The 14,882-nt window shown below is 49.6% G+C and overlaps 5 protein-coding genes across 5 annotated transcripts; 1 reads left to right on the top strand and 4 right to left on the bottom strand.

Moving 5' to 3' along the window:
• Window positions 1-525: 525 nt before the first annotated feature.
• BDV37DRAFT_271917 (uncharacterized protein) lies at window positions 526-2,614 on the bottom strand (the record flags this gene model as incomplete). Its single annotated transcript, XM_032084789.1, has 7 exons — window positions 526-581; window positions 675-1,606; window positions 1,663-1,807; window positions 1,870-1,914; window positions 2,006-2,130; window positions 2,181-2,417; window positions 2,478-2,614. The coding sequence occupies 7 exons, from the start codon at window positions 2,612-2,614 to the stop codon at window positions 526-528; spliced, it is 1,677 nt and encodes a 558-aa protein (XP_031940948.1).
• Window positions 2,615-2,899: 285 nt separating this feature from the next.
• Window positions 2,900-4,571, top strand: BDV37DRAFT_283500 (putative DNA repair protein rad9; the record flags this gene model as incomplete). The annotated part of the gene is made up of 7 exons (XM_032087302.1): window positions 2,900-3,013; window positions 3,081-3,239; window positions 3,298-3,427; window positions 3,488-3,703; window positions 3,756-4,330; window positions 4,381-4,497; window positions 4,545-4,571. The coding sequence occupies 7 exons, from the start codon at window positions 2,900-2,902 to the stop codon at window positions 4,569-4,571; spliced, it is 1,338 nt and encodes a 445-aa protein (XP_031940947.1).
• A 122-nt stretch (window positions 4,572-4,693) lies between these two features.
• BDV37DRAFT_271915 (RCC1 domain-containing protein) lies at window positions 4,694-5,803 on the bottom strand (the record flags this gene model as incomplete). Its single annotated transcript, XM_032084788.1, has 1 exon — window positions 4,694-5,803. The coding sequence occupies one exon, from the start codon at window positions 5,801-5,803 to the stop codon at window positions 4,694-4,696; it is 1,110 nt and encodes a 369-aa protein (XP_031940946.1).
• Window positions 5,804-6,127: 324 nt separating this feature from the next.
• On the bottom strand, window positions 6,128-9,081 carry BDV37DRAFT_249437 (putative MFS phosphate transporter). Its single transcript, XM_032082079.1, has 3 exons — window positions 8,176-9,081; window positions 7,944-8,111; window positions 6,128-7,878 (listed from the first exon to the last, which is right to left on the bottom strand). Exons 1-3 carry the CDS (start codon window positions 8,490-8,492, stop codon window positions 6,360-6,362), a joined length of 2,004 nt encoding a protein of 667 aa, XP_031940944.1. The 5' UTR covers window positions 8,493-9,081; the 3' UTR covers window positions 6,128-6,359.
• On the bottom strand, window positions 8,578-9,081 carry BDV37DRAFT_129179 (uncharacterized protein). The gene has a single exon (XM_032078700.1). The coding sequence runs from the start codon at window positions 8,952-8,954 to the stop codon at window positions 8,664-8,666; it is 291 nt and encodes a 96-aa protein (XP_031940945.1). The 5' UTR covers window positions 8,955-9,081; the 3' UTR covers window positions 8,578-8,663.
• Window positions 9,082-14,882: the final 5,801 nt, after the last annotated feature.

The following is a 14,882-nucleotide window of genomic DNA, read 5'->3' as shown; positions in this document are numbered from 1 at the left end:
TTCTCTAACACAGAGTACGTATTAAATCTGCTAAAAAAATCAAATTACTAACATACGGAGCACTGCGGAGTATAGTTAGTTAGACAAACCCCACCAGCCCTACCAAGTACCATATCTTCATCAATATCCAACACACAAAACTACGCCCACTCCCAGCCACCTTATTTACACAATATTGCTCCCCCTCAGTGGGTCATAGAACCCAAACCTGCTCGTACGACGTACAACCAACCCCAACAAACTGGTCTACTTCGCGGCTCGCCAAGTGCCATGGGATCGCTAAATTACAATAGTGCTATGGGGGTGCGGCTTCCAACCCCATAGAAATGTGGAGTCTCCAGGCCCAACGGTGACCATTTCGGACTAAGTGACATTTCGCACATTTTCTAGAATCGTACGATCTCCACGGACGCTAAGGTATTATACTGTGTAGGAATTGTTGACGTAATAGAAAATAAATGGTGGTCATCAGCTCTTATTCCTGAGTGCTACTGGGTATAGTTGCCTTTCTTGTCATAGATAGTTTCATTCGGACATGTCGTCATCAAAATCTGCCTCCTCTTCCGTCTCGTACTCCTCTTCTGGAAGAGATCGTCAGTGGATCAGGACCAAGCTCCAGCATTGCAGAGACAATGGGAAAGAGAAAAAAAAAAAAAAAAAAAAAAGGTACCCACCTTCTGCCCAGTCAAAGTCGAAGTATCCATTCAGTTTAGATCTCAGATGATCGCGGACAAGATGCTCTGTTATATCGTTAATATCCGTGTCGTCCGTGGACTTTAAGATGGATAAGCGGAAGCCTCTGTTCCCTGGTCCCAGCTGGTCGATGAAGTCAAGAATGTCCTTGCCTTTGAATGCACTGCGGCCGGCGATGGTGAGGCCTTTGAGCTTGGGAAGACAGAGGAGTGCGTTCCATATTCTGTTGCAGAAGTATTTGCCGTCGATCCAGAGTCGTTCAAGATGGGGTAAATGGGGTGTTAGTGCCATAAAGTCCTCCATGATGAAACCGCTCGATACGCCTTCGAGCTTTAGTCCGCGGAGATTGGGTAGTTGGCTGATGCCCTGGATGAGGGATTCGTTGTGCTCGGGTTCGTCGCTTCCTTGGCCGTTCAGGTGCAGATATCGTAGTGATGGGTGCTTGTGGAGGGCCTCATGGAAGGGACTTGCCGTGTGTATCCAGTAGTCTTTTAATGAGAGGCTCGATAGATGGAGACTCTCTTCAGGGAGGACTTTTGCGAGTAGAAATGGGTCGTCATCCGTGAAGTGCACCAGTTCCAGCTGCTGTAGGGTTTTACAGCGGCGTATCCAATCCGCCACTTGGTCTATAGGCTGGGGAGGCGCTTCATCGCGGATCCAAACTGTGTTTGATAATGCTAAGACTTTCAATGCTGGTGGTGCGGATAGTGAGACTAGCTCAGCGACTGCCGTAGTCCTCAGCCTATCCAGACTGAGTACTGCTAGTGAGTCCCAATGTGAGCTCAGGGCCCTGATCGAGCGGGGTCCTTGTTGGGAACAGTTAAGCACTTCATAATGCTCCAGAGTATTAGGCCGCAGTTTGTTTAGAAAATTTTCCAAGGTCGCATCTCCATCAATAGGGGGTTCTGAATACCTAGTAGTGGATGCTTGTAAGTAGTACTGCCCAAGAGGAATCGTACAGGACCATACCATCCGCGTATTATGATATTTTTGAGGTCGGGGCAGTGGTTGCGAATCTTGTCTACCACATGATCCGTGAGACAAGAACCGGACCAGATTCTCAATGTTTGCAGAGAGGGTAACCGTTGAAGGAATTCAAGCATGGAGGGTTGCACTGGATACGCTGTAGGCTGTCAGGCACGCCCTACTGCGCTGGGTTGTCATAGTATGACCTACCATTGCAGGCCATTCCCTTTATCGAAGTTAATCGTTTGACAATTGCTTTGCTATTATTAGCTCAACGCGGCACACAGAACTACTATAGAGCTAGAGGGTGAATAACGCAGGTTTGCCAAGACAAGATTAAACTGACCTGAGCTGATTGCGAACAGAACAAAATCTTTATCAAATGACTTGGAAGAGGAACGAAGCCGCCTGTTTCCTTTCATCTCATACTCATGAGACAAGTAATCATCAATCTCTGGGGTAAAGAATGCTCTATACATCGTTAGAGGGACAAGCGTCATCTAGTGACAGCGCTGACCTACTCCTTTTCATCTTCATGGTACAGCACACAAAGAAGGAACTCCAGGCCTTCAAGGTCCAGATAGTGAATATAAGTATAATAAGGCAAGTACATATACTCCAAGGCAGACATCACTATGGAGCGCCACATCTTAGCCCATTTGCGAATCGAGTAAATCTGCACATCATCTATAGCGGCTAACGTCACAGACGTCCGAGTTAGGAAGTCAGAAGGTTCGAGAGTCGAAGAATTACGCTGCCTGATATTAGATATCAGTGGATGATTCATGGCATGTACAGCGACAACACCTTAGTACTACCTATACAGAACCTGCAAAGCGGGTTCCGTGAAGCATCGGGATGTTATGGCACATTGATACAAGCTGTTGTAGTCGCGCTGGTCCGCGAGGATGTTAAGAATGATATAGAGAACATCGCCGACTAACGGGAAGGTCATCTTGACATGAAGAGGTCAGTCAGTGGCGATGATAAGTTCGACACGGCTCCTACATAGAAGAACTTACGGCGGACTAAATCGAGGTTCTGGACAAGGTAAAATTATAGCATGTTTTCGCGCTCCGTTATGAAGTTCAGCACGGCTTATGTAAGCCCGCGTTCGTGTTTGGATTTCATGCAACTGGTCCGAGTCCAGAACTCCTCGTCTTCCACTATAAGTTTTTATAATACCAGTGGTTGGCATAGAGACTAGTAAATGCAGACAGAATATTACCACTGAAGAGACATGGTCGCCTTATCATTTTCCCTCGCCCCTGAGGCACTGTACCAGCTGCATGATGCACTGACGTGCCTGGCCAAGTTCCATGAGACTGTAGCTATCGAGGCTGAGTTCGATCTGGTCAGTACCCTAGAATTGTTCGAACTATGTATCTTTAGAGTATATCTGAACTGACTGGAAAGCCCAGCTTCGTCTGAGTGTGCTCAATTCTACCAAAACGGCATATTCCGCCTTTGTTTTCGAGGCAGACACCTTCTTCGAGTCCTACTCCTTTGATATGCCACGAGGCAGTAGAGCATCTGGGGCTGCCCGTCCAGATAGATTCTGTTTCCAACTGTACATTAAAGTGAGAGAACTTCCAAGGACTGCGTTTAGTATTTGTTCTTGACACTAACATTCATAAGGCATTGCTCTCGGTCTTCAAGGGTAGAACCAGGGACAAGGATACCGCAGTTGAACGTTGCGAGGTTGAGTTGCATGAGCACCCGGACCAAACTGAATGCAGACTCGCCATTAAGATGATTTGTGGACTTGGTAAGGAATCAACAGCGACCAAGTAATCTTTCTCTGGGTTTACTCTGACTATCATACTAGGAGTCATCAAATCCTATAAGCTCACTTATGAACCAACTACGGTTAACCATGCTGTCTTTGACAGAACGAAAACGACAAATCAGTGGAGCATAGAACCTAGATTTCTAAGAGAGATAACAGATCATTTCAGCCCCTCTGCAGAGCAGTTGGATATCTGCTCTGATAACGGCAAGGCTGTTTTCACTAGCTTCACTACCAAGATTACCGATGGAAAAGGTCTGATACATCCATTAACCGTTGCAGTACTGCGCTAATTAACATCCCACAGAAATCCTCAAGAAGCCGGTGCATACATCGGTGGCTATCGACAAAAAGGACTTTGAATATTTCTTGGCAGAAGACAACCTCCACATTGCTATCACCTTGAAAGATTTCAAGGCGGTAATAGCACATGCTGAGTCTGCACATTCAACAATCACAGCTCGATACACACGCCCAACTCGACCCTTGCAGCTTGCATACGACTTTGGGGGCGTGAAGACCGAATTCACTCTGATGACAACAGGGGACTCCGATAGCGATATCCCAGATTCATCTCATGCACCAGAATTATCAGCAAGGCATACGCCTGCTCCGGCTAATGTCAGCCGAGTGAACGTCACTTCTAATACGAGCCATATGCCTCCGCCCCGCGCGCGATCCATTCGTCCGCTCACCGGGACTCCGGGGGCTTCTGTTCGTGGCACAGGGATGACCACCGAAAGCCAGCGGCCCCCCCCTGCATCCATCCAGTTCGACAGCTTGTTCGTACCAGCAGATGATGATAGGCAATGGGATGTACCGAACGACGAAGAGGAGGAAGAAGCCGAGGACAGACTCGGATGGGATGCAACTGGCGATCAGGTATGGCAGATAGAACGGATCTGCTCAAGCTCATTACTGATCAAAGCCAGCAGACATTCGACGAGAGTCTCGCTCCCCGCTTGCGAGATAATGAGCCCAGTATGCCTCCCCAAGATACAAGTCATGAGGAAGATATGGGTTTACCCCCGACGCAACGTATATCACAGGTAAGAGGATTCCGCTCCACTACAAGAACCGGGCTAACATTTCGTAGGTTCAGGGTCTTGGTCTTTTCGACTGAGGGGACCGAGTTCTGCTCCAACACATATTGATCGGGTGAAGGTCGTCAGCCATGGCCCATCAATCAGTACCCGAAATGGAGTTGACAGATTCGCCTCCTCTTCCTGCGAGACCATCCGCAGGTCACGACATGACAACCCAGCTAGTCGCGCAACCCGCCCCAACACCAACAACATGGGATTCCCCTTCTGTAGGAAGAGGAATCAAACCATACTTGCCCTTCACATTCCCCTGTTCATCTGCAGCAGGCCCACAATTCCCATGCTCGCCCCAACCAAACGCCACAACCATCCCACCACCAAGCAAAGCAAGAGCATGCTCGCTTCCCACTGCCAACTCCCTCACAACCGGCAAATCCGCCGGCGGAAGCTGACCACGATCATTGCGCCCCCAAGCCAAAACACCCTCATCCCGCTGTACATAAACACCATGCCAGCTAGCCCAAATACCACGATACGCTCCCAAGGCAGGAGGAGCACCAGACAAGACATTCCACCTATTATCCGCGGACCCCAAAATCACAAACTCCCCCTTGCTCCTATCACCCGTAACAACAGTAAACTCGCGCCCACAAACAGCACCCGTCGCTCGAAACGGCACCCCCTCAACCTTGACCGGCTCCCAAACAATCTTCTGCCCCTTCGCCGCCTCCCCTAGCTGACCCTTCCTCGCCGCACCCCATCCATACACCGACCCATCCGACAACACGACAACCGTATGCCCCATTCCACTCGCAACACCCACAACTTCTGCCCCAGACGGTGGGAAATCCTTAACTATCACAGGCCGAGAAGCCCGCACAACCCCCTCCCCAAGCCCCAGCTCCCCCTTCGCCCCAGACCCAAGCACAAACACCCTATCTCCCTCAGCAGCAACAAGGAAGGTCCCCTCCCAGCACGCCGAAACGTCCCTGAACGTCTCGCAAGACCGTCCCCTTCCATCGTCTTGTACAACAACTCTCCGGAATCTCGTCAAGGCATCCCCGGGCTCAACACCACATCTCCCGTCCTCGTTACACCCCGCCGTGTACACGGCTCCATCGGAGAATAGAAGAAGAGTGTGGTTTCCCCCTGCAGCTATGCGGCGAAGGTAATTGGTTGATATGCCTTCAGTTGACTGTAGAACGTCTGGTTCTGTTGCTTCAAATAAACATCTAGTTGGGATTGAGACGTCTTCGTCGTGCCCGATGCCTAATTGGCCGGATCCATTGGACCCGAAGGCGAAGAGGGGCATGCCAGCTTTATGTGGTTGTGGGAGCCGCTGAGGCGGGTTGAGACTATAGTAGATTGTGTGTCTTGATGGTGTACTTTCATTGATTGCGATATCGAGAGAGACGTTGTATAATATCAGTACATCATTCTGACGGTGTAGTGGGGTTGATTTCTCGTCTGTGAGTAGTTGTTTTATGTATCTTTTGGGATACCGCCTACTGTTTGTGGATGGAGTCGTTATACGAATAAATGGATTTTGAACGGTCACCTGATCCCAAGGGCGGAGAATATCTTTCTTTATTGCATTCGGGAAGATTACGTCGGAGATTTAATTAGGAAAATAATGTATGATGATCCAGCACGCTATTGATTGGGGTATGCAACATTAGGCAAGTCTATACTATATACGCGGGTATTCACAGCACCCAATGCACATTGCTCTCGTCAACCGATTCAACGTCGTCACAAAAGAAGGAAAATTAAGCTATACAGATAAAGAGACGAGAGGACTCCATGCATAAGAATATACCACATCCCAAAACAGTCAAAAGAAACTCAGCAAATGGGTATCAAAGCGCTCAGGTGGATTTTTCAGACTTTTCGTTGAAAGACATAGTCGAGTCATCTTCCTGGGCCGCGGGAGGTAGGGCGAAGTTATCCGACTTCGAGTTCTGCTCCATTGGGCGGAACATGGGGCTCGTCCGATGGAAGTACGCGTGGACGTGTCCTTCCAAGAGGCTCTCGTCGGTATCCATGGCGAGGTCCTCACCCTTATCCTTCTCAGCGATACGAGCAGCCATGGCAGATTCCCATTCGGCACGGTACTCCTCGACCTTCTGCTTGTAATCGGCATCAGCATCGTAGAGCTTGCCCTTGCCCATCAGGCGTTCCCAGAGGGACAAGTGCTTTGGGTGGACAGCGGGACCGTGGTATTCGTGCTCACGGCCGTCGCGAATGTACTGCCAGCGACGTTCCTGTTCCTTGAGATCCAGTCCAGTGGTATCGGGGAGGAAGACGTAGGTCAGGACCATGCCCGCAAGACCGAACCAGGGAACCACATAGAACTTGGTCTGCGTGTCGATGTAGTTGTACAAAACCGACGCCAAAAGAGCACCAGCCTTACCGGCGGCGGCAGAAAGACCGTGAGCGGTGGCACGAATCGGAGTGGGGAAAACCTCCGCGGCAACCAGGAAGGTCACCGAGTTAGGGCCAAACTGGTTGAAGAAGGAGCTCAGGAAGTACATGGTTTGGAACTCCTTAATGTGCTCCGGCGAGGTGTAGTACTTGTAGTGGAAGGCGGGAACGACGAAGAGGACGAAGCACATCAAGAAACCGACCATCTGCATCCACTTGCGGCCGTAGAGCTTGTTGTCGATCAGGAACGAGGCGAGATAGTAGCCGACCAGCGAGACACCGACGTTGCACAAGTTCCACAGCCAGGTTGGCATGATCGACTTGGAGGCGGGGCTGATGACCGAAATGAATTCCGACTGGAAGAGCTTGTTGCCGTAGAAAAACACATCGTTGGCGAACCAGCCACCAGCAGTCGCCAGGATACGGGGTCCAAAGTACTTGAAGGTCAATGCCAGAGAGTTGAAATCGTAGCCAGTCACGGATGCCTTCTTCTTCGCCGCCGCCAACTGCTTGCTAGCCGCCTTCATGTGGTAGGCACGGTAGTAGACCAGCCACAGAGTGCCAGCCGCCGGAATGGCAAAGGAGATACGATACACCCATTGAGCGGACACAGTCGAGTAGGGAGGGTTACCGCTGCCGTGGTGGAAGCACAGCAGCAAGATGATGAGGATGACCTGGTTGAAGAACTGACCCCAACCCTGCATCAGGAAAGCGCTAGTGACCTTCCTACCACGATGGAGACGATCCTCCTTGGTCGAGACTTTTCCAGAACCCACGGCATTCTCCATACCACTGGTAGCGGTCATGGGATATTCACCACCAACACCAATACCGTAGAAAAACAGTGACCAAGCGTAGCAGATCACCCAGCCATTCTGCGTCACACCCCAGGCAGCGGTAAGCATGATCAAACCGAGAAACATGATAGCGGCATCCTGAATCAGACCCCAACGACGACCAAGCCTGGAAACACGTTAGAAATCCATTGCCGACCAATCAGAAGCATCCAATGGAAGAGAGGTGCATACCAGTCACCGATGACACCGACCAAGATCTGACCCACAATGATACCGATGATCTCGAGGTAGTCGATGGCGTTCAGCCATTGTGCATTGCAAATTTCGTGATCCTTCCAACACGACTTGAAGGCAGCCTGGAAGAGGGGCTTGACGTTTCCGATGGAGAAGAGCACGTAACTAGAGCGCTCATGGGTTAGCGTCCGACCAGTTCTGAGGCGCTCGCGGCGGAGACAGCACTTACCCTTCCAGGCCGAGACCAGCACCGGGAAGCACCATGTTGCGGAAGTAGTAGGAGATGGGCGACAAGGGATCTTGCTTGGTCATTTCCCAAATACCGCTTAGTTCACGCTTGGCTTCCTGCGCATCGTAGGAGCCCACAAACTTGAGCTTCTTCAAGAGGGGCAAGTCGGCCCAGTAGGTGCCGTCCGGGGTATAGCTGTCATCGGGGCGAATCAGCGCGTCGAAAGCACCCTTCTCGTGATGATCCATGTCCTCGAGGGGATTGTGACTCCCCGACATATCGGGCCCATGGGGGGCACGAGGTCCAAAGTCGGCCATCTAGTCGTCGACAGGTGAGACTGGGCAGGAAGCGACTATCACAACGGTTGATCTTGGCCTGCGAGATGAGAGGTTGAGAGCTGGTTAAGCACTCTTGGTACCCCTAAGGAAATGAAGATGACCGTGAGGAGGCGTTGGACACGACGCAGGCCAAGTCGGACAGGCGCGAGGTTAACTTATATGCAAACGGACGAGAGCACCCGAAATTTCTCTGGGCAGAGGCAACCCTCCACCAGCCCGCCTTCGGGGTCCAGGCACATGGCCGAATGGCGGTTTGTGATAAGCCAATGCAGGTCTGGTTAGATCCAGAGTAGTGGCGAGGATCCACGCTGGGCCAAGAGAGACAGTCGTCTTGACAGTGGAAAGACCGGCGGACCACTTCGAGAGAGTTCGCCTGGGCCGAGAAGGAAGGGCCCATCGAGGCCAATGACAAGACCGGAACATTTTCCTGGTGGATGACATTGCCTACGACGTTTCGGCCGTAGTGAGTGTGTGATGTGGGTAATTGAGTGGTTCCTTTTTAGGGCACGTTTTTTCTTTTCGTTTTGGGAAAAAAGATTTTTTAGAACCGGAATTGAACGAAGAAAAAAAAAAAAAAAAAAAAGCCACTAAACCTGTACGGTGGAAACTGGCGGAACCCACGTTACAAGCGCGGAGGGCGGAGCTTCTCTGCATCCTTTCGCATTTAGACTCCGTGGATCAACTTCCGCCATCGTCCAATGATTGATGCACGTGGCGGCAGAACTCAGCAGATCCCCCACCACCGCCTTCTGCATGAAGTTTCCCCCCAGTTTTCGCATCCGCCAATCGTTGTCCCTCCCATTGCACACGCCCACTGAGACTTACCTGGCCGTCTCATGCTTTCTCTGCTTTTTCTGCTTTCTCCGGCTTCCGGCACGACTTCTTACCCCAATAGGGGAAAATTAGTCTGGTGATACTGATCTGGATGCACAGAAGACCCATCGTCAGTTCCCTGGGTGTTCCAAGGTATCCGTGCTCTGGCCTCCGCTGAGATTGAGATATGTCATAGTCATGGGAGCTTATTCCACAGAGCCATCCGTGACAATCTGATCTAAATTCATTGATTGGGTTACGTTGATATTATTAGGCACCTCTTTTTCCTCCTACAGATTATCCGTGCACGATCCCGTGCCGGTTGCTAGCCTTACATCATGTACGATGGTCGAAGGACGACGACTGCATGGATGGACACTTGTACAACAACGATCCTGATCTTGAACAACGTAATGGGCATTTCCCCATCGAGTATCTGCTCGTGCCGTCTTCTGCCTATTCTGGCGAGGGTCATACATACCAAGAAACCAAGCCCCCTCCATCTTGCATGCCAAGCGAAAGAATGAACTCAAGTCCCGGCTTTCGTGAACACGAATTCACGACTGAGACGGGGACACATCCTCGCTGACGGGCCGGTACCTACTCGTGGACAAAGTCTATCTCGTTTTTAGCCTGGCTGGTGGATAAGCCACCTGCATGGCATCTTGGCACCGGTCCGGGGTCTGGCAGCCAGTCAGAGTGCCCGCTGCGACCACGTTCCCCGTGGCACGCTGATAAGTGCGGAGGGCCCTTGTTCGATATGATTATGGAGTACTAGTACTCTGATCGCGAAGTGGACCCTCTCCCCCTTTGCTGTGGTCAAAGTTAACGCGACGACATTCTGATACCAGACCACATGGTCAGTTCTCCCCTTGCGGCTTGTTCACGACGGATATGACGGAGATTGTCCTGCTCTGATGGCCTTGCCGCTTCGAGGAAGAGTTCCATGGCTTCATTAAGTGTCTAGCCTACCGTCAAACCAATCAACAGGAAGGAACCAATATGCTCGTGTCATCATGAGGAAGCAGAAGACTGAGCGCTTACTTCGTACTAACACATCCTGAACCCCTAATGGCCACTGGACCAGTCATGTCAATCGAACCTTTCCTGCTTGATAGTGGGTCTATGCCTCCGTTCTATTTTGACGCATTCTTGCTGATCCAAATAATCATATGGTTCCGTTTTATCAAACACATGCGTCGATGCCCTTGAAACATTGGCTCCTTCACGTCCCACTCATGCGAATGCCCCTGGTCTGATACCCGGCTTACATGGTAGCTCGCTTGAGCCCGGTGAACAAGAAACTACTGCATCATGATCATTCCATGGGCTTCAGAGTACCGAACCAGAACCGCTGACTATCAAATCCTTCGTCGATAATCTAATTAGGTTGCGCCACCTCAAGTCGCCCATCGCCATGGCTTCTTGGACAAGTCTTAGCGAGGCTTAACCCTCTGGTCTGTTGCTTAGCTGAGGATGATGACGAGCCAACGGCAGCCAAGAACAGGATCAGAAGGTCTCACGAGTGGAACGCATTGGAAGGCAGCCTTGTCAGGCGAGTATCATTACATGACTCTCGGTCGATAGCCTCCAGTTCATACTCCGGCCACTCCGATCTCCTGATCGTTCATTTCGCAGCTCATCATTTCCCATCTCTTTCTTTGCCCCTTTTCCCGTTAACCTTTCCCTCCTGCAGCTAATAATGAAGAGGCACCAACGAGGTCCAGTCCACGTACCCATGTGCTATCCTCCCACCAATGGCTTGCTGCCGTGCTGCGCCCTTTCCATTCTAGAAGCTCCTTGCATGTCATCTACCCGAATGCGTCAGGCTGATTCCAGACCCGGACGCTTATATCCGCTGAAAGCTTCTGCATGTTCCATACTGCCCCCAACATACGTGGCCAGACCCCCATGTGGCGCAAACCTTACACACCAAGGGAATGTAAACGATGAGGACGCTAGCCGTACCCGAGATTCCGAGACGCAGCCAGAACGTAGCGCCTGAGGGCCCTGATCACCCCTAGTTCATGCAAAACAGGCGTTGACTCCGTGTGCTTAACGCGGCTATCCTGGATCGACGTAGTCACTCCCCTTACAGACCTACTATTGCCGGTTTCACGCTATTCCGGTAAAAGGCCCGGTCAGCCGAAGACACCAATAATCTGTTTCCCATTGGAAATTGCCATCCTTGTCATTAAAAACGGGTACTTAGCGAGTAGTTCGATAATCCAGTCAGCTCTGCATGCAGGAGGGTTACATCGTCAGGTGATACAACAGTTTATCAGACATCCATCATATCATTCTTATAAATACCCGCATGCGCCCTTGCGTAACGGAGAGCGATATCCAGCAGGCACTATGCATACACCCTCAGAAAATCACGCTGATATACATCTGTAGCTGTCACAAACAAGCTAGTCTCTTGTTTCTGCTCCCAGATCGGGTAATCGGTCACATGGTATCTGACGCTTTCTCGTATCTGCATACAAGCTCGGTATATGTACGCGAGTCGATCACGGCATGCGTCAGCCTTTTTCATTTATCTCTTTCTAATATAGGCATCTACCCTGTTGTGCAGGTTCTGCGGCGGTGCTATCACTCTTCAATGGTTTTTATGGACAGAGGCCACGGCAGATTGATTATATCGTAACGATTCCGCGTAGCCCTTGGCCATCTCACCCACTACCGGATGTTGACTAGCTAGATCGACTCTTGGTATAATTAAGATGTTTGACATTTTATGTTTCTTGGTCAAGGTCTAGATATAGCTAGAATATAGTTGACTTAATTTTGTGGGTCTCCGCCCCGATATATGTCCCAACATGGGAGAGAGTTCGAGTACGGTATATTGACTCGGGTGATATGCCATTGAGGTTATTGACCGAGGTAATGACCATGTCACTGGAGAGTTTCCTTCTACATGTATCTTGCTAGAAGTCATATCGGGATTCATTTGTCGGTGATCTCCTAACTTCAGTGGTGCCTAATCTCTCTCAGATAGTGAGTGTCCAGAAAATATGTAGTATACTGCATCTGATATCGTTATTAAGTTTCTCCACATGATCTTTCTGCCGAAACAGGTACAGACGAATAGAAGATCCGGTGTTTGCCTATTGCCTATCTAAATACGCGAGAGGCAAAGATATGCAAGCACCATATTTGCAAGCTCTGGGGTGGTAGTCTAAGTATCCACTGAGTTTCAGGACTCGTTGGACACGTCAAGGGTGGAGTAAAAGGCGACCACGAACTATATTACCGCCTAGAGGGCTCTAGTATTCTATGTTGGAGGATCTAACTAGGTGGTATACGTGTGGCCCGCCTAGAAACTCAGCGTAAACGTACTGCTCTTCTTCCTCAAACCTGTGCCATTGCTTTGGGTGATCTACACGCGAAATGCACGATATAATACTTATATAGCATACTAATTATAAACCTGTACCCCACACAAGCACTGCCAATTCCTGTTCGGTTCATACCCGGGTTACATACTAGGACAATGTGCAGTAGGTGGACTCCATGAAAGTCGAGATAATGCTCCAGGGAGTCGACACGTCATAGAAGTGTGACCAGCCCCTAGATCCTTATCTGGTTTCAGCACATCGGCTATGCAAGTGCATAGCATGAGCCTGGGGTAATAGGAACAATGGCTGCCTATTGTATGATGACGCGGTAAATTGTACAATTGGCGGTTGGCACTCTGATTCCTGACTTGTCCCTCTCCTGCGAGTTATCGACTTGGCGAATATACTGTTGAAATACACAGATCACAGACATTGCCATGCTTCCATGGCATCATGATACAGAATAGTGGATGCTAGTTCTTGTTATCTGTGGATGTATCACGGAGCTACATGTGTTATACAAGTGGCATGCACCGTGAGCTCCACTATATCAAACTCTATAAGCGAGAGAATATACAGGGAAAGACATCACGCGAGGCTCTTCCATGAGCATCAAATCCAGGCATCAAAATTTCCCAACATGGAATACACACGGAGAATTGCACGGTAAGATCCGCCAACTATCCCTACCCCAAAAGAAAAGCAAGAGATCCACACTGCCCCGAAAACAATCTCCAGTAACAATATCATACACCACACGTGAACAAGTACATCTCCCTAAAAACTCTACCTCTTCAAAAACTGATGCCTAACCGATTCTTCTATTCTTGGACATCAAACATAGCTCGATGTACCCCAGCCAAGCCGATAGATCTACCGATGACGACGCCTGCAAGCAACGCCAGCATAGGCATCAACATACCCGATCCATCGACCGCCATTCTATCCCAACCCTGCCTTGGCGCCATGGCTCCGCCACGCCCGCCAACGCAAACCTAGCGGGCTATTTACGTTCTTCAGCAAGAGCCGACGCTGCACCTCGGAGATTCAGTGCCCATCTCGGTAATGGCCCGGGGGGAAACTGCTGGCTGCCCAAAGTTCAGACGTGTCGGGGCAAGGAAGCTTTAACTTTGTGGATCGTGCATTTCTGCATCGTCTTTGCAGATCGTTGCTTGAAACGCGGCTTTGCGTTTACTTTTGCTTTTGCTTTTGATAGGCGATGTTTGTATACTTGTGATATATCACAAATAGCTATGCTAGTGGTCATGGCTGTGTTCTATGGTTTCTTGGGAGTGTCGGGGCGGGGGGGGGTTTCACCGCTGGGGCTGTAGAGGTTATCTCTTATATTGCTATTTTTGGAACTAGGTGACTGCGGTTGGGTTTTGTATTGTTTTCTTGAGATTACTGAGGTTTGCTCAGACACTATACCTAGGAGATGGCTTTAGAAAAAGATGAGTTTGAGAGCTATAGGAGTAATTGAGCAAGGATGTTTGCAATCCGTGTCAAAGTTGATAGCAAAATCACACCAACTCCCTTGAGACACAAGAGCCTTGGCAGTTTCCAAGGCTGTCAATTTACGGATAGAGGTCAAAATAACAATCAAGTCATTAGATTGTAGAGTACCTTTAAGACCTTCAGATATCTTCTCAATTATGGGTTTCTATTACTTAGGGCCTGAATACAGATATATAAGAGGAAGCGAGCAGCTAACGGCGCCATATCGAGATGTGAATAGAACATATATGTCCCAAGAAAGTCCTGATAATGCGGAGTACATGCTTCCCAATATCCCTACATCTAAATTGCAGACCTGGTGGGTTAAATATATGAATCTAGTTCCTCGTGTTTGAACGGTCATTAAAGACCCAGCCGGAGCTGGTTCTAGATCAGAAGACCACATTTCATTATAAGAATATACCACTTAATCAGAATTCCTACATCTCCATTGACTCATCAATTACCTCTTCGATGATAGTGCAAACCATTCTGTATCAAACTGTCAGTGCTGAAAACACTTTTGTACTCTTGGTAGCTTCGACGGGAAGAACCCTAAGGCAGAAGATATGATCACTATAGCTCCTGCAGTTGCATCATTTACCTAGCACAGCGTTCGCAGATGTCGAAGAACTACGGGCTCTTTTTCTTATATGTACTGGGCCTGGCTTCATGTTTAGAAGAATGACATTAGACACAGCGTAATCAACAGCTGTTAAGT

Source organism: Aspergillus pseudonomiae (genome assembly GCF_009193645.1).
Source record: "Aspergillus pseudonomiae strain CBS 119388 unplaced genomic scaffold BDV37scaffold_37, whole genome shotgun sequence".
Classification (NCBI taxonomy): domain Eukaryota; kingdom Fungi; phylum Ascomycota; class Eurotiomycetes; order Eurotiales; family Aspergillaceae; genus Aspergillus; species Aspergillus pseudonomiae.
Note: the sequence above shows the minus strand (reverse complement) of the source record. Positions and strands in the feature narration are given on the sequence as shown.

Excerpts from the sequence above, each read along its gene's own strand:
- BDV37DRAFT_129179 (XM_032078700.1), bottom strand. The coding sequence starts at position 8,954 with ATGTCATCCACCAGGAAAATGTTCCGGTCTTGTCATTGGCCTCGATGG.
- BDV37DRAFT_249437 (XM_032082079.1), bottom strand. The coding sequence starts at position 8,492 with ATGGCCGACTTTGGACCTCGTGCCCCCCATGGGCCCGATATGTCGGGG. Across the intron at positions 8,112-8,175 it reads GCTGGTCTCGGCCTGGAAGG|TTACGTGCTCTTCTCCATCG; the intron begins GTAAGTGCTGTC and ends TGAGCGCTCTAG. Across the intron at positions 7,879-7,943 it reads GTCGGTGTCATCGGTGACTG|GCTTGGTCGTCGTTGGGGTC; the intron begins GTATGCACCTCT and ends ACGTGTTTCCAG.